We start from the raw sequence: 21,871 nt of genomic DNA on the forward strand, positions 1-21,871 counted from the left end.
AAAACCAATAAAGAAAAAATATAAAAAGGAAAAAAAAAAATATATATATATATATATATATGTATATTAAACTAGTTAAAAAATGTTAAAAAAGAAAAGGGTAAAAGTTAAAAAAATTTAGCAGAAGAAGAAAAATAAATTGAAAAAGAAAAAAAAATTAACTGCAAGGCTAAAGAATCATGGGGAGAAAGCCATGAGTTCCGTGCTTTGCTTTCTCCTCCTTTGGAATTCCGCTGTTCTCCTTGGTATTGAAACTGCACTCCTTGGTAGGTGAACTTGGTCCTGGCTGGGTTTCTTGTTGATCTTCTGGGGGAGGGGCCTGTTGTAGTGATTCTCAAGCGTCTTTGCCCCGGGCGGAGCTGCACTGCCCTTACCAGGGGCCGGGCTGAGTAATCCGCTCGGTTCGCTTTCGGGAGCTTTTGTCCCCTGAGCGCTTTCCGTAGAGTCCGGAGGGCGGGAATGAAGACGGTGGCCTCCCGGTGTCCGGCCCAGAGGAGCCGAGAGCCTGGGGCCCCACTCCTCAGTGAGCCGTCAGAGAACAGCGCCCAATGACTCCCGTCACCCTGGCCTCTGGCCGCGCTCCGAGCTGACCGAGCCTGCGACCGGTTCAAGGTAACCCCGAGCTGAGAGCTCACTCCTCGGCTCTGTCTCTGTAGCCGGCTTCCCCGTTCTACTACCTGTAAGCTCTGCGACACTCAGACACCCCCGATCCTTCTGTGACCCTGCGGGACCTGAGGCCACGCTGACCCTGTGTGGGCTTCACCCCGGTTAAGCCTCTGGAGCGATGTCCCTGAGCGGAACAGACTTTTAAAAGTCCCGATTTTGTGCTCCGTTGCTCCGCCGCTTGCCGGGAGCCGGCCCCCACCCACCCCCGTGGTCTATCTTCCCGTCGCTTTGGATTCACTTCTCCGCCAGTCCTACCTTTCAGAAAGTGGTTGATTTTCTGTTTCTAGAGTTGCTGTTCTATTTCTCTTCGATCTCCCGTTGGATTTGTAGGTGTTTGCAATCTTTAGATAAGCTATCTAGCTGATCTCCCGCTACCTGAAGTCGTCTCAGCCTGCTACTTCTCCGCCATCTTGACTCCTCCCTCCCCGTATGCTTTTCTACTTATGCTTTTCTACTTATTTCCAAACTCCTGTGGTTTAGAATAAAGATTCACTATTCTTGGATGACTTTGTACTTCAACTAAAATACTTTACATATCCTTTCCTTAACATAGTTTTTTTTTTTATTTCTTTTCAGCGTAACAGTATTCATTGTTTTTGCACCACACCCAGTGCTCCATGCAATACGTTCCTTCCCTAATAACCCACCCCCTGGTTCCCCCAACCTCCCACCCCCGCCCCTTCAAAACCCTCAGATTGTTTTTCAGAGTCCATAGTCTCTCATGGTTCACCTCCCCTTCCAATTTCCCTCAACTCCCTTCTCCTCTCCATCTCCCCATGTCCTCCATGTTATTTGTTATGCTCCACAAATAAGTGAGACCATATGATAATTGACTGTCTCTGCTTGACTCATTTCACTCAGCAGCATCTCTTCCAGTCCCGTCCATGTTGCTACAAAAGTTGGGTATTCATCCTTTCTGATGGAGGCATCATACTCCATAGTGTATATGAACCACATCTTCCTTATCCATTCGTCCGTTAAAGGGCATCTTGGTTCTTTCCACAGTTTGGCGACCGTGGCCATTGCTGCTATAAACATTGGGGTACAGATGGCCCTTCTTTTCACTCCATCTGTATCATTGGGGTAAATACCCAGTAGTGCAATGGCAGGGTCATAGGGAAGCTCTATTTTTAATTTCTTGAGGAATCTCCACACTGTTCTCCAAAGTGGCTGCACCAACTTGCATTCCCACCAACAGTGTAAGAGGGTTCCCCTTTCTCCACATCCTCTCCAACACATGTTGTTTCCTGTCTTGCTAATTTTGGCCATTCTAACTGGTGTAAGGTGGTATCTCAATGTGTTTTTTTTTTTTAAGATTTTATTTATTTATTTGACAGATAGATCACAAGTAGGCAGAGAGGCAGGCAGAGAGAGGAAGGGAAGCAGGCTCCCTGCTGAGCAGAGAACCCCATGCGGGGCTCGATCCCAGGACCCTGGGATCATGACCTGAGCCGAAGGCAGAGGCTTTAACCCACTGAGCCACCCAGGAGCCCCTCTTAATGTGGTTTTAATTTGAATCTCCCTGATGGCTAGTGATGATGAACATTTTTCATGTGTCTGATAGCCATTTGTATGTCTTCATTGGAGAAGTGTCTGTTCATATCTTCTGCCCATTTTTTTATATGATTGTCTGTTTTGTGTGTGTTGAGTTTGAGGAGTTCTTTATAGATCTTGGATATCAAGCTTTTGTCTGTACTGTCATTTGCAAATATCTTCTCCCATTCCATGGGTTGCCTCTTTGTTTTACTGACTGTTTCCTTTGCTGTGCAGAAGCTTTTGATCTTGATGAAGTCCCGAAAGTTCATCTTCGCTTTCGTTTCCTTTGCCTTTGGAGACATATCTTGAAAGAAGTTGCTGTGGCTGATATCGAAGACATTACTGCCTATGTTCTCCTCTAGGATTCTGATGGATTCCTGTCTCACATTGAGGTCTTTTTTCCATTTCGAGTTTATCTTTGTGTACGGTGTAAGAGAATGGTTGAGTTTCATTCTTCTACATATAGCTGTCCAGTATTCCCAGCACCATTTATTGAAGAGACTGTCTTTTTTCCACTGTATATTTTTTCCTGCTTTGTCGAAGATTATTTGACCATAGAGTTGAGGGTCCGTATCTGGGCTCTCTACTCTGTTCCACTGCTCTATGTGTCTGTTTTTATGCCAGTACCATGCTGTTTTGGTGATCACAGCTTTGTAGTAAAGCTTGAAATCAGGTAACATGATACCCCCAGTTTTATTTTTGTTTTTCAACATTTCCTCAGCGATTCGGGGTCTCTTCTGATTCCATACAAATTTTAGGATTATTTGCTCCAGCTCTTTGAAAAATACTGGTGGAATTTTGATCGGAATGGCATTAAAAGTATAGATTGTTCTAGGAAGTATAGACATTTTAACAATGTTTATTCTTCCGATCCAAGAGCATGGAATGGTCTTCCATCTTTTTGTGTCTTCTTCAATTTCTTTCATGAGTGTTCTATAGTTCCTCGAGTACAGATCCTTTACCTCTTTGGTTAGGTTTATTCCCAGGTATCTTATGGTTCTTGGTGCTATAGTAAATGGAATCGATTCCCTAATTTCCCTTTCTGTATTTTCATTGTTAGTGTATAAGAAAGCCACTGATTTCTGTACATTGATTTTGTATCCTGCCACGTTATTGAATTGCTGTACGAGTTCTAGTAGTTTGGGGGTGGAGTCTTTTGGTTTTCCATATAAAGAATCATGTCATCTGATTGAAGCTGTGAGATTGAAGCAGTGATCAAAAACCTCCCAAAAAACAAGAGCCCAGGACCTGATGGACTCCCTGGGGAATTCTACCAAACTTTCAAAGAAGAAATAACACCTATTCTCCTGAAGCTGTTTCAAAAAATTGAAGCAGAAGGAAAACTTGCAGACTCCTTTTATGAAGCCAGCATTACCCTGATCCTCAAACCAGGCAAACCCTACCAAAAAGGAGAATTTCAGACCAATATCACTGATGAATATGGATGCCAAGATTCTCAAGAAGATCCTAGCTAATAGGATCCAACAGCACATTAAAAAGATTATCCACCATGACTATGTGGGATTCATCCCTGGATTACAAGGATGGTTCCACATTTGCAAATCAATCAATGTGATAGAACAAATCAATAAGAGAAGAGAGAAGAACCACATGGTCCTCTCAATTGATGCACGAAAAGCATTTGACAAAATCCAGCATCCGTTCCTGATTAAAACGCTTCAAAGTATAGGGATAGAGGGAACATTCCTGAACTTCATAAAATCTATATATGACACCCACAGCAAATATCATCCTCAATGGGAAAAAGCTTGCAGCCTTCCCGTTGAGATCAGGAACACGACAAGGATGCCCACTCTCACCACTCTTGTTCAACGTAATATTAGAAGTCCTAGCAACAGCAATCAGACAACAAAGAGAATTGGCAATGAGGAAGTCAAACTCTCTCTCCTTAATGTCGTTTTTCCAAATTCTCTTGAGCAAATCAAAACAAGGTATAGTTTATTTACAAATGAGTAACTTTTAATTCTTTCTGATAAGACTATCTTAGAGATTTAAAAAATGGATTGCACAGCTTATAACCCAAAAGACAAACAAATCCTTCATTTTTTGTTTAGAGAAAAAAATAATTCATTTTGAAGTCTTCCCTGCGCCCCACCAGGACTATGGTTATTTCTTTGTTTTACTTTAATTATCTAAGTCAAACATGTGATTCCCTGCTTTAAAGTCCTAACTAAGAACAAATGTATTAATGCCTAAAGGGCTTTCATCGTACAGTAATTTTGTAAATTTCAAACACCATAAGTAAATACAGGATCTCAACTATGCATCAGACCTAACACAACATTAAGTTCAATCACATCCAGTAGAGGTTTGAAGATAAGCAGAAGGAAGGAAAAGACCTAATCTTCTAAACCGAGGTCAGCATAAATGAAACGTCCGCTGGAGCCAAGGTCCTGCGGCCAGTGGCCTGGCTACAGCCAGGGGCTTACCCAGAGCTCGGCAGGCAAACAGAGCCATGGCGCTCTGCAGTCGGTCCGGCCTCAGCGCCTGCACCACCAGCACCTGCCAACGAAGCGCAGGGAAGTTTAAACACAGAACCCCAGACACTTCACACCAGCGTCACTGTTACTGAACGAACAAATCTTCCCGCAGGGATATGTCCATACTGATCGTCGTCCCACCGTATCTACTTACACAAAATGCCACGTGTTTAAGAGTGAAAATGTTACTAAAATGCACTGATTTCCTCCAACTTCTCATCAAAAGCCACCGCAAGCAAGTAGCGGTCACGGGTGAGCTGTGTCTTCAGCATCTCATAAGGGGCTGCTCAGCAGGTGAAACAAGGGTACGCAACGGCCTTCTGATGACAGGACAACAGAGGCCCCCAAATCCTGCCTAAAATTTTCACATCACTCTTCTTATGCTCAATTATGTGTCTACCTAGATGTTGAAGTTATCAAGTAGCTTTTCTTGGTTTTGTTCCCTTCTCATTTTAAGCCACACTTGGTAAAGTGTCACTCCCCACAGAGACACGGGCAGGACAGGAGCACTGGGAGCCAAGGGAAGAGAGGCACATGGAGAGGCAGAGGCCCGGACACCCGTCCCCGGGGCGCCTGCCGGTGCTCGGCCTCTGCCCTGAGTTCCTGCGTGGGCCAGAGTGGGGCAAATGCCTTGCCCCTTGCCCCGAGGCCTTCTCTGGAGACATGGTCCCGGGAGGTGAGAGGCAAGCCTGTGCAAACTACACCTGAAGCCCCTTCTCTCAGACTTGGTCTCTAGTGCACAGACACCCTCAGGCGGAGGCAGTGGGGTCCCACCAGCCACTCTGCGGGGACTGCATGTCCAGGGGAATGGCACAGGCACAAGGCCCTTCCCCAAGGCACCGTGACACGACCCCTGAAGGCAGAGCCCTCCTGTAAACAAGCTTCAGAGTGAGAGACAAACGCCAGGTACTCTGAGGCAGTTAGAGAACTCACCTGTTGAAACAAGGACACTTTCTTTGCCAGAATAGATGGGAACTCTTGCTCACACATGGAGTTGTGATAGTAGGTCCGCCACAGACCCACGTCGTCGAAGCAGAGGGTCTGGTACAGGCTGGGGAGAGCGATCTGAAACACAGACATGACACTGCGCGGTGAGTGACAGGCAGACCCGGGGTGTGTGTGTGTGAACGTGTGCACATGCGTGTGTGTGCATGTGTGTGTGTGCACACGGCTGCAAGTAAGCGGAAGCCAGTTGCCGACAGACGCGTGAGCTGCCCTCCACTCACAGTGGCTCATCCCAGCACTGCCAGGTCAGAGACAGCGAGCTAGACGTAGCCAGCCCAGAGTCAGAGAAAATCAAACACCCAAAGCCCTTCTCAGTCAGGGCTGGGGGCCCCGCACGGGGGCACGGCCCGTCTCCCCCGCCACGGGGGGGAAAGGCCCGCCGCTAGCAGCGCGGGGAGCGACGCCACCGCTGAGTTCCACCGCGGATCATGACAACATGCCCAATGTCCTGCCCACGTCAAATCCTTAAGAAAGCGCTTTGTCCTACAGCACACTCGGGTACTGCACCGTGCCCGTAAACACGCTGCTCCCTGCGGCTCAGATGCTCTAAATCCGCACTTCTTGGTCTCTGCCTGAGCCCGACCCTCAGCTTCTCCTGAGCATTCGACACTCAGCCGGAGCGACACCTCAGCACATCCATCTCCTCCTCCCTCACCCAGCACCCTCTCTTCCGGACCTCGTTTCTCCTCTCTCAGCCTACTGACGTGTCACTGACAAAATCGGACATATTTGGGGAGTGCTGTGATCCACACTGACAGACACTGCGACAACCTTACCACAATGAAATAAACTCAATTTATTAACTCCCAAGTTACCATTGTTTTGTAGTGAGAACATGCAGAGTTTACTCTCTTACTAAATTTGAAGCACACAGAGCAAGGCCGTCACACAGGGACACCAGGTCACACTAGTTCTCCAGAACTCCCCTTATATCCAAACATCTGTACCCCGTGTCCAACTGCTCCCCACCTGTCACCTCCCCCCCTTCGCAGGGGGCCTCATGGCAACCTCCCTCCCCTTCACGGCTTTCCTGAGTTCTAATTTCTGTGGATGAATAATGCTCCATCACAGACGGATAGATCCCACTGCCTTTATTCATCCCTCCACTGATGAACATGGAGCTTGTAATTTTATCTTGGGCGCTCTGAATTATAATAATGATAATAATAACCATGGGAGTGTAGATACCTCTTAGACATGGACTTCATTTCCTTTGGATTTATATCCAGAAGTAACAAGTGAGGCTGTTGGAGCAGACAGTATTATTGTCAATGTTTCGAGGAGTCTCCATGGTGCTTTCCATAATGGCTGCGCCAACTTATATTCTCACAACAGAGCACATCTTTCCTTTCCTGCATGAGCTGCTAGCACTTGTTCCCTTGTCTTTCCAATCACAGCCATCCTAAGAGCTGTGACCTGATATTTCATTGTGATTTAATTTCCATTTCCCTAATGATTAATGATGTTGAGCATCTTTTTTTGTCCATCTGTCAGCCATTTGTATGCCTTCTTCAGAAAAACGTCTGTTCCAGTCTTTTGCCCATCAGAGAAGAATTTTTTAGTATAATTTTTTGGAGTATATATGCTATATTAGTTTCAGATACACAACACGGTGATTCAAATCTCTAAACACTGTGGGGCTCACATCGGGGTAGAGTCACCTGCCCCTGCGGAAGGCCACGGCCACACCCGACCGCACCCCTATGCGGTGCCTGCTGTTTCCGTGACTTACTCCTTCCCTGACTTCACCCATCTTGCCCATCCCCCTTCCCTCCGGCAGCCTCTCCTCCAAACTCTCGCCAACACTGGACTGCAAGGTCAGCGATGTGCGGCAGGAGAGAGGGAGAACGGTTACTGAACAGTGGCGCGCTGGGAAGACCGGCGCCTGTGCGGACACTAGAACGGCGCGTGCTATGGCCCTGAGCCAAGTGCTCAGGGATGCGTCATCCAAGTAGCTCTATTCATCCCTGAATAACCCAACATATTGCCCAAATTTCATGAGGGAACTTAACCAAAATTAAACTTATACAGTAGAAAATTAAGTACATTTCACTTTAAATGTTTTAAATAAGCGATCTAAGCCGATGAGGAGAACCGCTGACGGCGGTCTGTGAAACTCCGTGGCTGCTGGTGCGTGAGCGTCTACTGCTGCTGCCGCATGCTGCACAGCGCGCAATCACCATTGCCGGCCCGAAATCCGAGGCAGCGCGGCGGCGTGTGTCTCCCGCTGGAGTCCGGGCCCATCCCCGGGGCGGGCGCAGCGTGGCGCCCACCGTACCACACACAAGTACTTGTCAGACTCCCCGCGGCGCAGGTGGGCTCGGCGCAGCCTGTCCCGACTGACAACACCGACCTGGCCCCCACGGGCGCAGTGCCCACCCGTCGCAGGCACTAAGCACGAAGTGCCCGACTCAGGAGAAGCCGACTGACAACAAAGCAGCCTGCGCTGATCGGACTCACAGGCGTCTGCGAACAGACCATCCGCAGCTGCGGGGAGCCTCAGACTCTGCCGCAATGAGCCTGGGTTCAAATCCTGCCCCGGCTTCTAAGTGACCATGTCAGTCTGGGCCTGGTCTTCGCATCTACCAAGCGAGGACAGTACCAGCAGCTACCTCATCGGGGTAGCGTGAGGTGATCGGCTTTCAAATTCCGCACAATGCGGTGGGCCCAGTGAGTCACCAGTGGGTCAGCCACCAGTCACCAGTCAGTCACCCGCGAGCCATCTTGCGGTCTGCAGCACGTGCCACCCCCCTGCGGCAGCCGCCGTACAGAGCAGGGAGGAAGGAAGGAAAAAGAAACACACAGATTCCGAGGACAGTCGGCTTGCTCCCTCTCCCCACAAAAGCGCCCATGCGGCCTGAGTTCAGAACGCGGACAGAACCCTGGGCAGCTGGGCTCCAGAACCGTGGCCCACGCCCTGTCCTCAGCACCCACCTCCCACTCGGGAATTGGGGGAGGAGGACGGGGAGTTGTGGGAGACAGAGAAGGAAAACACGGTAGTTGGAAAATCAAATACTGAAGGCTTTGACTTCGGTGTCAGAAGGCCTGGACTGCCGTCCCAGCTCCAGAACTTCCACCTGCTTGGCTGACTCTGTCATTCGGCCTCTCCCCACCTCGCCTGCCTCTTTTCTGAAACCGGCATAATTACAGCCTCATCAGGTTACTGTGATGATAAAGCAAGATAATATGTGCAAAGCATTTAATGATTGCCTGGCACATAATGCATCTTCAAAAATATGTGTTAAGGTAAAAAGAAACCTTAGGCTCATTCATTTAACTCACTACTATTGACTTTCATTTCTCATCTGTAAAAAGAGAATTTAATAATACCTGTCTCAGGGTTGGTATAATAACTAAATAACATAAATCATGTAGAATCACTAAATTGTATGCCTGAAACTAATTTTGAACTATGTATTAGCTGTAATTTAAATAAAAACAAAAAATGAAATGAATGAGATAATCCACTTAAAAATGTTTTGTTAACTGATAATGAAATGTTAACATGTATTATAAACCTTCTTTCAATAGGAAACCTGGCTTCCCTAAATGTTTTGCATTTCTTTACTTAAAAAGAAATGAGTATGTGGGGCAAAAAAAGCATCATTACAATTTTTGGGTTACAAATATAAGATTTTGTTCCCCAAGTGTAACTAGAGATCAGCTAGAGATCAAACAATAATCATTAATTTTCTCATTCGGAATTCATGAGCCAGGTCCTAGGACTGTGTCAGAAGTGTTTCATGAGGTAACAAACTCCTAGAAAGAAGGATCCAAGACTTTTATACATCCGTGCTCTCCGCTGTCAACCAGCAGATTACAAATACTTCGTAATCACTTTCACTCAACAGAATGTATGAACAAGGTGACTTACATCCCTGCTTTGTCATCAGCTTGTCCACTCATCTTCACGTGTGCAACCAGAACAGGTGCGTAACAGAAAACGAACTATGCGCCGAGGGTACAGCAGGCACTTACTGAACAGAGGAAGGTACCAGTCAGGTTTTGCACTGAATGTCGGGGACAGCAAGCCTGACCAGGCACGGATCCCAGTCTCTGTGCACCTGCAAGCTGGGAGAAGAGACCGACACACTGCCTCGTTCTGACTCAGGAGGACAGCTGCTGTGATGCAGGAATGTTCAAGATGGATGCCAACAGAAGAGACGGGATGAAGAAGGTAAGTCCTCAAATGTGAAAGCGATGTTTGCCAGGTGAACGTGGCCACAGGGCAGGCTGGCTAGAGGGAGGAGCTGCGGGAAGTGTAAGTGCGAGAAACCGTGTGGAGACAGACTGGAGAGAGCAGGGAAGAGGTGGGCAAGGAGCAGGCCACGGACTGTCTTCTCTCCTACGCAAATCACGACGGACTTGATCCTGGGAGCGATAACCGGCCCTCAGAAGGCTTTAGTAGAGCGCAAACCGAAGTGTGAGTCAGCTTTAAAACATAAAGGATACAACGAAAGAGAGAGGCCTAAGATCGGAAGCAGAGGCTCTGCAGCAAAGCCCCGGTGAATGGTGACAGTCACAACTCAGGGAGCGATCCCAAGGACAGAGCGGGGTGCGGGCGAGGGAGGGACCGCAAAGACGGGGAGGACCTGCGGGTGAGGGATAGTTCAAAGATGAATAAAGCGAAAGAAACAGTTTGATTGGAAACTCTTAAGTGCACTGCATCTTTCTACCAATCCTGAATTAGTCTATCGATAAGGCCTCCACGCTCCGTATCGCATCCTCTGTTTACTTCTCTTCTACCCCCCGTGGGTGCACCACGCAGAACCTTGTGCCATGGAGACCAAACGTGTGTGTGCTGGAGGAAAGATGTAGCTCAGGATTAAAGGACTAATCAGAACAGAGTAACTCTCTGACATCCTTTCCCCAGGGCTCTGATGGCAGAGTCACCGCTGTATCAACACTGAGATGAACAGGGAGCACCTAAAAAAATAAGCATGACTCGGGCGCAGAAGCTGCAGCATCCCCCACAGCAGGAAAGTCGCGAGTACCTTCAGTGTGGCCACTGCCCAGCTGCGCTCCGGGTCTATCCACGACGGGAGCTGATCCCGGATCCTCTGCTGGGAGTCCTTCGGAAGAGCAACGTATTTGGTGACATTCAGACTTAGAAAAATTAATAAAAGACTAGCTAACTGTATGAACTCTGATTTGAAAAACTCATTCTGTGTATTATTACTTCATTGTTTTACTATTGTAAAATTCTATACAACACTATTGTAAAATTCAATGTAACAAGGTATAATAACCATCTACACAAATGTTGCATTCATTTTCATTGTATATTATCGTTTATGAAACTTAAAAATGTAATAAAATATAATAAAAATGGCCACAGATTTTACATTATTTTTAATAATATCTTGCATTTCATACATAATCTAGATTTTGCATTACAGCTTGGGTATTCTGCTTTGAAGTAAACTATTATTCATTACATGTTCAAATAGAAAAGTAGTAGAGAAAAAGCTAAACTTGAATGAAGTTATCAAAAAATTTTAAAAACATTTTAAACTTCAGTTATATGAGAATTTTCGTAGTCATAACACAAAATTCTATTTTTTCAGGATTATAAAGTGTTCTTGGGATAAAATGTGTACTGAAAGAAACTGCATTAGTTTCTTAGTATTTAATTAGTATTATTCTCATAAGAATATGTCTCTAAGGACAAAAATATTTAGATCCGTTTTATAGTACGGTAGTAGAGGCAAGAATATATTCCTCTAGTTAAAGTATAATTTCAACAGAACTGTAAGATTCCTCTGAAGCAAATAATATCTCAGGAAGCCAAAGAGAGAACTACTTTCCCTAAGAGTGAAATAATTTTATTATTTTTACTTACTGCTTTCCGCAACGTGTCTCCAACAACCACACCTGTAAACGTATCCCATTCCTATTGAATAAAAATATGATTTACTCAAAAAATATAAAAAGACTAACCAGCTAGCACAATTTTTTTTTTCTCAATTTCCCTATAAGATGGCTTACAGTGCAGCTTTCTAAGGACATGGAAAGAAAAAAAAAACAATAAAACTCATGTCATGTCTTCCCTTTCTGGTTCAACACTGACATCAAGAATGAGTTCATGTAGCAACGTAACACATTCCTAGGCAAACGATGAGCAATAATTTTTTACTAAAGCAAAAACCTAACTACAGTTTCTCTCCCTATATATATACAATGCTTCAACATCCAAAAATTTACATGTCGTGTTCAGTCAGTGTTTATCTTGATTTGCCCCATTATACGCCATTTTTCACTAATAAATAAGCAATAAAGTGCATCAAAAATTTAAAAAATTCTGTATGCTGGGAAAAAATAGAGAAAAGTACTTCCATTAGCTTCTCTTTTTCAACAGATTAGGAGAAGACTGCCATTATTCTTTTTTTAAATTAATCCACAGAATCATGACTGACCCAGGGCTACAGAATCTAGTGCTCCAAGATCTCGGTGTTCACCCTGACCTCCCTGCAGGTAATAATGGGCACTACCATAGTCTTTGTTATGTACTGGTCGGCAAATAAAGAGAAAACATATAAAAATTTGAGAGCAATATAGAAAAAAACAAAATTACTTCCTGCCTCCACCCAGCATGACCACTCACTCCTCTTCACTGAAATCATACAGTCACGATGGAATAGAAATGGTTACTATTACTAGACAGGGGCAGAGAAAAATGTTCTCTTCCCAATATTTACGTACACTCCGGCAGGGAAAACCAGGGAATATTAAGTCTTACACAGTGCGGAATGTACTGATCATGGTGAAAAACATGATACGGGGGTGGGGGGAGGAATCAAAGCTAATGGTGGAAATAAAAGGAGTCAAATCCACAAATTCAGGAGAAACGATACAAGTTGGCCAGAGCAAGAGAGAAAAACAGGCACGTGGAAAGGTCTGCGTTCTTCAAGTTTGATTCCAATAAGGAGAGCCCAGGACATGAAATCCAACCAAGCAGCGGGGACGGTCACAGCTGGACTATCTGTCCATACGCTATCCCCCACCTTGATGCTCCACTCTCACTGACGACAGTGATGTCAAAACCAGAAAATTGCTTACAAATAACTTTTTAAATGTCAGAAGCACACCAGAGATGGATTAGTTAGCTCTAACCTGAAGGAGGTTCTTTTCAAGTGGGAGAGGTTGATAGGGCAGACCAGGAATGAAGTTATAGACAACGAAGATGAATTACACATAAAAGACTAACACAAGGCTCTGGGCTCCAGGACGTTTCTGGAAACGGCCCACCTTCTTGCTTCCCATGCTGACTTGGAGCAAGTCAGTGAAGGGGGTAAAGAAGGCAGCTATCCACCAGCACTGTTTCACTTTGTGCATGTATCAGCTCCACTGCTCGTGCGAGCAAGACAAGCAGGGGACTGGGGTTCAGAAAGGTCTAGAAACACTGGGGTAAGTCACTCTGCCTCACCATCCCTTCCATATACTGGGCCCACCCAGAGGGGAGAAGCAGAAATCAGCATCTTGCACTAAATTTTTAACTTAGTAAAAAATCAATAGGTTGATAGATAATTTCTAGATGAAGTTATTTCTACTCCAACCATAAATCTGCCCATTACCAAACTTCTATGTAACTCTAACAGTTTTCTCCCTTACCCCCACTTACATTTTCTTGAAAAAGTTCAGGATGCATGCCTCGAACAAAATGCAAAGCAAACATCAACTGATCAGCCTGAAAAGAATAACAAATGTTATCTTGCTGTTTCTAAATGTGTGTTTTCAGAAAAGCACAGTCCTGAAATGTCAGTTCACAAAATCTGTGTCCTATCTTTAAATTATCTACTTTTACCAATATAAGAAATGGCTATCCCAGTGGCCCCTACACAGAATAATATTTCCAAGTTGTAGGCGGGAAGATAGAGAAAGTACCTGAAGTTTTAGAGAAAATGTTAAAGATTAGTCATCATATAACTGTATATATACATCATATAATTTATATTTATTTATGTATATCATATAAATGCATATGTGTCACATATATACATCATATAATTTATGTATTAATAATATACATCATATAATTATATAATTAAAAAATACAGATTTAATAAGCTGAAATCCAATTTTGAGGTCTGAATTAGTCATTACCATGAAGATCAACCCCCTGCATTAGTAATCTTCAATCTGTCATTGTGTATGCTTACATGATTCAGAACATTCTCTATGCCCTTAAATCAAGATATTTCATTTCTAGAAAGTTATGCAAAGGGATGATGAATGTATTTATAGATAAGAAATGAGGATATTTGATGCAAGATTTTTTATTATGGAGGAAAAACTGAAACAAACTAAATGTTCAAAAGCTTATCATAAATAATATTCAAATCAAAATATAAAGCATAGCCCATACAATGGAAAGAAGGGCAATATATTCATATAAACATATATGGATATATATCTGCAAAAAAAAAAACTGAAAAAAAAAAGGAATCAATTTTTATTGGTGATTTACTTTTACAACTATAAGTTATTTTTGGTTTCTTCTTTTTCTCTTAAATGTATTTTGTAAATTTTCTAAAATAAACTTATCTCATTTCTGTTTAAAAATACAGTAAATGCTTATTAAAAACAACAAAAAATCATCTACTCTAGCACCATCTTTCCCACCAGTTTATAATTTAAGCATTTTATATAGCTTCCCCCACACTATAAATAACATTTTATATCTCATACGTGCATATGATTATAAATCTACACCTAGACTAACTGTAAGGGCTGTAGAGACTAGCAGCAAGTGATCTCCTCACCTGCGGGAAAATCACTCCTCTGTCGGAAAGATTCAGTGTCTTGAATAACACGAGAGGATAATTTCCTTTATGAAAGTATATGTTACATATGTATACACAAGTACTCAACGAATGCCTATTAAATGAGTAAATAAAAACCATGTGTTTACAACCATAACATAGTCAATGCCTGAAAAAAAAAAATTCTCAAAGTAGAAAACCTTTAAGCAGACGGCCATCACTCGGGTGTGGAAAAAAGTTAACACCAGCTACGATGTGTGTGAAATGACTCCCATGTGGCTTAAAAATACAAAAAGCAAGACACAGCATCTGGGGAGATGTGCAGTGTTATCAGGTATTGGGGAGTACAAATTCACGCGGCCCAAGCAGGCTCACCGGGCTCTCTGTCGATGGTGTTCTCGGCGGAAAGTGGCCGAAGAAGCTGTTGCTGGCAGTCAGCCATGAGCATTTAGGAACAGTCTTCTAACAAACAACAATTATGACTCAAAAGTACTCCTAAAGGGCGCCTGGGTGGCTCAATGGGTTAAGCCGCTGCCTTCGGCTCAGGTCATGATCTCAGGGTCCTGGGATCGAGTCCTGCATCGGGCTCTCTGCTCAGCAGGGAGCCTGCTTCCCTTCCTCTCTCTCTGCCTGCCTCTCTGCCTACTTGTGATCTCTGTCTGTCAAATAAATAAATAAAATCTAAAAAAAAAAAAAAAAAAAGTACTCCTAAAAATATAATTTACTGAGAGACAAGAGAACATTTTATTTCCAAATAAACTGAAGTCAAATTAAGAATGAACACATCAAGCTTACGGACTTCCTGTGTACTTATTTCAAACAATAACAACAACAAAAAACCTGCCAATATCTAGTTGAGAAAACATTTTGTGCCTCCAATGTCCTTGATCTACACTGCTCATCAGACGAGGAAATTTAGGGTTTTTTAGTTCAATGTCAATTTATCTCATCACACTTGGGTTCTCTTACAAAATTCTTTACTATCAAGGGGCTATAAAATAAGCAGCCTCTCAAGTGATTATCAACATAATTAGCATGAAGAGAGATCGTTAGGAGATGACTACATGGTATGACTCAGCCACACAGTGCATCCTCTGTCATTACACATGCTCGTCAATGTTCACAAAGGGTAAAACCATTAGCACAGGACTCAGAGGAGATACAGGAATCCTCAAGTGCATGTCTCGGCTGGGACACAGTTCACTTGTCCAGACACAACTGTTCAGCTTCACCCCCAGCCGGTCAGCCTAAGTCTCTCTGCATCCAGCAGAGTGGGTTTAAATTCCAGTTCCGACATCCTCTACATCCGGAAAACCTACAGAAAGGTGCTAGCTCTAAATCTTGATTTCCTCCCTTCTAGAATGGGGTTGTTGTAGGAATTAAGTAACAATGCATGTCCTTGCACAGTGCCTGGAACATTGGAAGGTGACAGAAAATAACTACCCGCTTTCCAGTAACCTGATGTACTACATAATACTGCACTGAAGAGGAAATTTATCTTAAAAAATTCTATAAACCACATGATTCTCAGAGATTAAGAAGCAGTAGGAAGAAGAAGAGCACTCTACACTATTCGTCACTTGCAAACACATTCAGGGAAAGTATAAAACAGATGTTACCGTATGAAGCCCTGCTCCAATCTACACAATACTGAGATAGCACCGACCTTGAGTACCCACACTCGAAGTCACACATTTTAATGAACAATTAAATTTAATGAACAATTCTATGCAATCCAACTCTACTTATGAGAATCTAAAGGGTTAGATAAATGCTAAGTTTCAAAATTTCCTAAGCAGAAGAAAATGATCCAAATTATCAGGATTCATTTTAACAGCAACAAGTTATAAAATTTATAAACAGTCAATCAAAGAACATCCACTTTTCTGTAAAAGAAAACACATTTTGACAGAAAAAAATAAATACCAGAATCCAAATTCAATGATTTGTCAGATAAATACAATCATGAGACACTAGGATTTTATTTTGAAAATATATGATTCATCTGTATTTTATTCAACTAGCCAATTCATTGGAAGAGGGAGGTGAGGTGAGCTCTCCACACCTCACCAGGCAGTCTTTCTACACCACATCAGAGCTCTCTTAGGAAATACTTCCGCGAGAAGGCCAAACACTGAGAGTACATGCTCTCCAAGGCCTCTTCCCAACCCTTTTCTCTACTCTCACCCAATATATGTGGAAATTATTTAACACTCCAACGCAACTTCCACTATTTTGTATCTACTCCAAGTGATAAACTGGGATGAAGAAATTACCTGGAGAAGTACTAACTTGTACACAGTTCCATTATAATCATAAGTTTTGGGGAACCAAGTATGCTACTTATGCTATATTGTCCAAAATACTTTGGTTACTGAAAGAAACACTTTTGGTGGCTTGGAGAAGAAGAACGGCAGAGCCAATGATCTCGAAGGAAAGAGCTTTCTCCATTCGGTTTGGTTTATTAAAAGTCCAAAGTTCCCGCTACAAAACAGGTCAATCGTTTTTGTTCCAGGTCAAGCTGGTTCTCTGTGGGTGTGACGCGACCACTAATAACCCAGCTTCTGTTTCAGGGTCTCTCGCTGCCACAACGCTGTCACCAACACACCAGCAACATCAGCAAGAGAGACTGGCAGGGAGGGTAGTGTGGAGCTGACTGCCACAAACACAAAACCCTTTCGCTAAAATACGAAATCAGTTCCACCCTGGGTCAGATTACAGTGCTCAGTCTTGAGAAATGATCTCATTGCTCTACAATTCCTGTACTTTCTGGTTACGCAACGCTGGAACTCCATGGATTGCTGAATTCACACTGATAGAGAAATCGGAGTATTAGAAACCAGACAGTCCATCTCCAGTTAAAACACGTCTCTAGAATTATACATGACAGCTTTCTAAAGGTGAGTGTTAACTGCTCACAACAGAGAAGTATTTCTCAAGACGGGCAATAAGGAATTGCACATGCGCACCGCACTGCTGAGGACGCCCAGCCTTTGCGCCCCCATGTCGTGCAACAGGACGCTGGCTGGAGCCTCACTGCCATGTGTTTGCACAGGGGGCAGCCCCAACTAAACTCTGCTGACAGAGTCAACCGTCTCCACACTGAACATGCACTGTATCTTCCCCTAATTACATGACAGAACGCATGACATAAGGGTTTAAATCTCATGCGTCAACAGTGTATTACTAAAAAAAAAAGTAAGAACACATAGGCAGAGGCACAGACATACGGATCAGAAACAAGGAATTCCGAACAAGGTACTGACCTCTGCAGTGAATAGGAAAGTTTCTATTATCTTTCCACTGAAACATTTTTAAACTAAGTGCAGGTCTGTGATATTTTCACAAATCACAGCCTATTTGAGTGTATAGATCTTGAAAGAAAAGTAAAAAAGCATTAAGTATATTCTTAGGAGAGTGATCAAAATGAAGCTTTGTGGCTCTAATGTATTTGCTAGAAGAATAAGAAAGATTAAAGCTACAAAGGGAGGGAGAAAAAATGAACCAAGATGGGACCGGGGAGGGAGACAAACCATAAGAGACTCTTAATCTCAGGAAACAAACTGAGGGTTGCTGGGGCGTGGGGGGCAGGGACAGGGTGGCTGGGTGATGGACATTGAGGAGCCCATGTGCTATGGTGAGTGCTGTGAAGTGTGTAAGCCTGATGATTCAGAGACCTACAGCCCTGAAACAAACAGTACATTATATGTGAATAAAATAAAACTAATCATAAGAATTCATAATGTAGCAATCAAAAATAAATCCAATGATTAAAAAATAAAATTTAAAAATAATTACAATAAAGTGGACTTGTTCTGTAAACAGCTTATTCTTTAGAATACCAAGAAAATCAACAAACACGGCAAATAAGGAAGGTAAAATAAACTTAAAATAAAATAAAGCTTGAAAATCTTTCAGAAAATATTTTTAGGTTGTGTCTGTATAATAAAAATGCTTCAGTATTATGTGCAAAAATACATTACACAAATGTTAGAGATGCCATCCTCCTATCTACCTAAGGTCATAACGTTTTAGGGATAAATTGGGCTTTGAGATCATCTGCTTATAAGCAGATATTATTAATCTGGTTATTATTAATCTGGAAATTATTAATCTTTCTATTTTTATCAAGTTATGGCTTATAAATATTTTTATCTCCTCTGAATTTTTATTAAAGCTGTTTATTTTACCTTCCTTCTTTATCTGCTTATAATTCCTCATTTATGCAAGTTAAAACTGGGGGCCAAACAGGTGATTTTTAGAAGGATGGCTAACCATAAGAGCTCCAAAATACACATATACACTGTCTATAGACCTATATGGGGTCTCCACAGTTCTCATTAAAGAAACATCCCGCAGAAATGTCCAACTATAGGTCTTTGAGCGTCCAGTAATAATTCCCTCTGTCTCAAGGAAACATCATCAATATTCTGACTGTACTCAAAAAAGTTACTGTCCCTTTCTGAAAAATGTATTAACTGTATCTTTCCCAAGATTTTCTAAGAACCCTACATAACAGTACCATAGTAACTCTGTTTCTCTCATGTAGTTAATTGCCTTTACAAAGCTCTTCCTCATCTAGCTCAGCCTATACCCAAAGACCAGTACTTAAAAAAAAAAAAAAAAAATTCCTAAGTGAAAGGTGAAAGCTTCTATTTTCTACAACATACAAAAATTTCTAAATTACATTTCACTTTATAATCCTCGGGGACCCTTGTAATACAAAGACGCCCATGACAAATTTCACAACTCAGGATCAGGCATTAGTTTACTTCCTAACGCCAGGAACGGAACCAGTTTTGTCTCCCAACCTAGGGGACACTGGCAATATCAGGAGGTATTTTTGAATTTAACTGTGTAGAGGAAGTATTCCCAAACAGGCCCCCCAAACATCCTACTGTGGTGCACACTGGCACCAGTGCTGAGCAGGGGACACCGGTGCAGCTAGAAAATGACCTCCACAGCCTGGCTACTGGTGTCCAGAGCCACAGCGGCAGACCCCCTGCACGTGTGCTCTCCCTTCCTTGCTCGCGTTCTCCTCCCTCACAACCATACCCTGCCACTCCATGAGACCTTCCAGTTAGCAATAAGCATCATTCTGGGAAAGTATCAGAAATGCCAATTTCAATACCTTTCTGTAGGTAAATGTGATACAATTTAACTGTAATAATGAATGAAATCAAAATACAGGTCGTATTTTATACGTGAAAAAACAATACTTCTTACCTTGAATAGACAACGGCATATATATTCATAGACCATATGTTTTAATGAGCTGATAAGAGACTGGATTCTCTGTTCTGTATTTTCAGATTCCTATAGATTACAATTAGAAAATTTAAAAAACCATTAGGAAATTTATAAACATGAAAATAATACCCCCTAGCATAATCACACCTATAAACTGCTCCTCCAGACTCAAAGCTGATTCTGGAACAATTATCTTTGTCAATTCAAGGGGCCAAACAAGTACATTAAATTTGTACACTAATACAAGAAAAATTTTGATGTATTTTTCTTTAATGCACAGAGTTAAGGATTTAAATGAATGAAAATTATAGTCAATTTCCAATAATACAATGTGAATTGAATTTGACAATACCACTTTGATACCTAATGGCATTAAAAATACTATTAGTATGGGTTAAACCCATTTCATTCCTTGTATTATAATAATCAGCCCAGCCCCAAAACAGGGTGACCAGAACCACCCAATATAAAATTTTCTCATCCTCAATATAAGAACCTGAACAATCTTAAACCACGCCTTCCACGTTAGCTAAAGATGGACAATAACTTCGACCGTGATGCTGTTAAGAACTCATACCACCTTTAGTGTTTCACCTGTTCTCTTCTTCTGTGTGGCACATGACTGCCACGATCTGGAAAATACCACTAATGGCTGTTCCCTCTGCTTACTGAAGAAGGGCTTGGTGTAGACACAGACAGAGGGGACTGTCAAGGCTGGTCTGTTCCCCAACAGTGAAAGAGCTTTCCATCTCACCTCAGGGAGCACTTGGAGGAAACAGCCCGTGAAAGTTCCACTCAGCTGTACTAGTTAGGCTAAATTTTCTTGCTTGCTTATGATTATAACTGACAAGAAAAAAACTCGTACGACAATTTTAACAGTTTAAAGAACTACATCCAGGATAAGCAGGGTGAGGTGTGACACCGACATAAAACCACACAGGCTGGTTCTCATGTGCAGCAGGCCCCGGCCCGGCCCCAGGGGTACCTGGACTACCTGAGAGCTCACGTGGCAAACAGCCTTTCCCCTTCACTACTGCTTCACGAAGATCACACACGTGCACAATACACACAATACACACATGCACACATAAACACCAGCATGCACGTGCACACATACACATGCACACACATTCACAATACACACACACATGCACATATACACGCACATGCATACACATACACATGCACACACACACAAAGGTCAGTGTTATTCAAGAGCCACGCCATCAAAGACTGCCAGTTCCTGAGGAGACACGGAGCTGTGCACCAGAATAACCCAAGTTCTCACTGGGTTCAGGCAGAACTGCAACCTCTTCATCAGTTCTCCTAGTCCTTCAGGGTCGCTGACTTTTTTTTTTTAAGGTTTTATTTATTTATTTATTTATTTGACAGACAGAGATCACAAGCAGGCAGAGAGGCAGGCAGAGGGGGAAGGGGAAGCAGGCTCCCCGCTGAGCAGAGAGCCCAACTCAGGGCTCGATCCCAGGACCCTGAGATCATGACCTGAGCAGAAGGCAGAGGCTTAACCCACTGAGCCACCCAGGCGCCCCCAGAGTCACTGACTTTGAACAGGAATATTTCTAGACTAAAGGAAAAGAAAGAATTTAAAATAAACTTATAATTGTGTACTTTCTAAGTAATTTATGAGAAATTTATCATGCAAAAATTATTCGAAGATATAATCCACTGTTGGTGGAGACACAGATGGAAAAGGCGCTGTCACTGCCTCGGTTTAACACGCCAAAAGCACATGTCCCCAAAGGTAATGAGAAGGCATTTGTCTGAGAGCTTACAGACGGGCACTTTGGTCCCAGTCATCCAAGTCTAGGAATTTAACTCAGAAGAAAACTAGAGAAGCAACCCACTGAAAACAGAGAAACCGTCAATGTCTGTAGCTGCCTTAATGCCTCCATCAGAAAGGATGAATACCCAACTTTTGTAGCAACATGGACGGGACTGGAAGAGATGATGCTGAGTGAAATAAGTCAAGCAGAGAGAGTCAATTATCATATGGTTTCACTTATTTGTGGAGCATAACAAATAGCATGAAGGACAAGGGGAGTTGGGAGAGGAGAAGGGAGTTGAGGGAAATTGGAAGGGGAGGTGAACCATGAGAGACTATGGACTGTGAAAAACAATCTGACGGTTTGA

General features: G+C 43.0%; 1 protein-coding gene across 1 annotated transcript in view; it reads right to left on the minus strand.

Moving 5' to 3' along the window:
- LOC111153786 (dynein cytoplasmic 2 heavy chain 1) overlaps positions 1 to 21,871 on the minus strand; it is a 309,334-nt gene that overhangs the window by 133,813 nt on the left and 153,650 nt on the right. The window contains 6 exon segments of the mRNA XM_022513025.1: positions 4,653 to 4,725; positions 5,637 to 5,768; positions 10,703 to 10,780; positions 11,551 to 11,601; positions 13,330 to 13,395; positions 19,697 to 19,786. Coding sequence (XP_022368733.1) covers positions 4,653 to 4,725; positions 5,637 to 5,768; positions 10,703 to 10,780; positions 11,551 to 11,601; positions 13,330 to 13,395; positions 19,697 to 19,786 — 490 coding nt within the window.

Source organism: Enhydra lutris, unplaced genomic scaffold (genome assembly GCF_002288905.1).
Source record: "Enhydra lutris kenyoni isolate GAN:26980312 unplaced genomic scaffold, ASM228890v2 scaffoldscaffold34, whole genome shotgun sequence".
Lineage (NCBI taxonomy): Eukaryota > Metazoa > Chordata > Mammalia > Carnivora > Mustelidae > Enhydra > Enhydra lutris.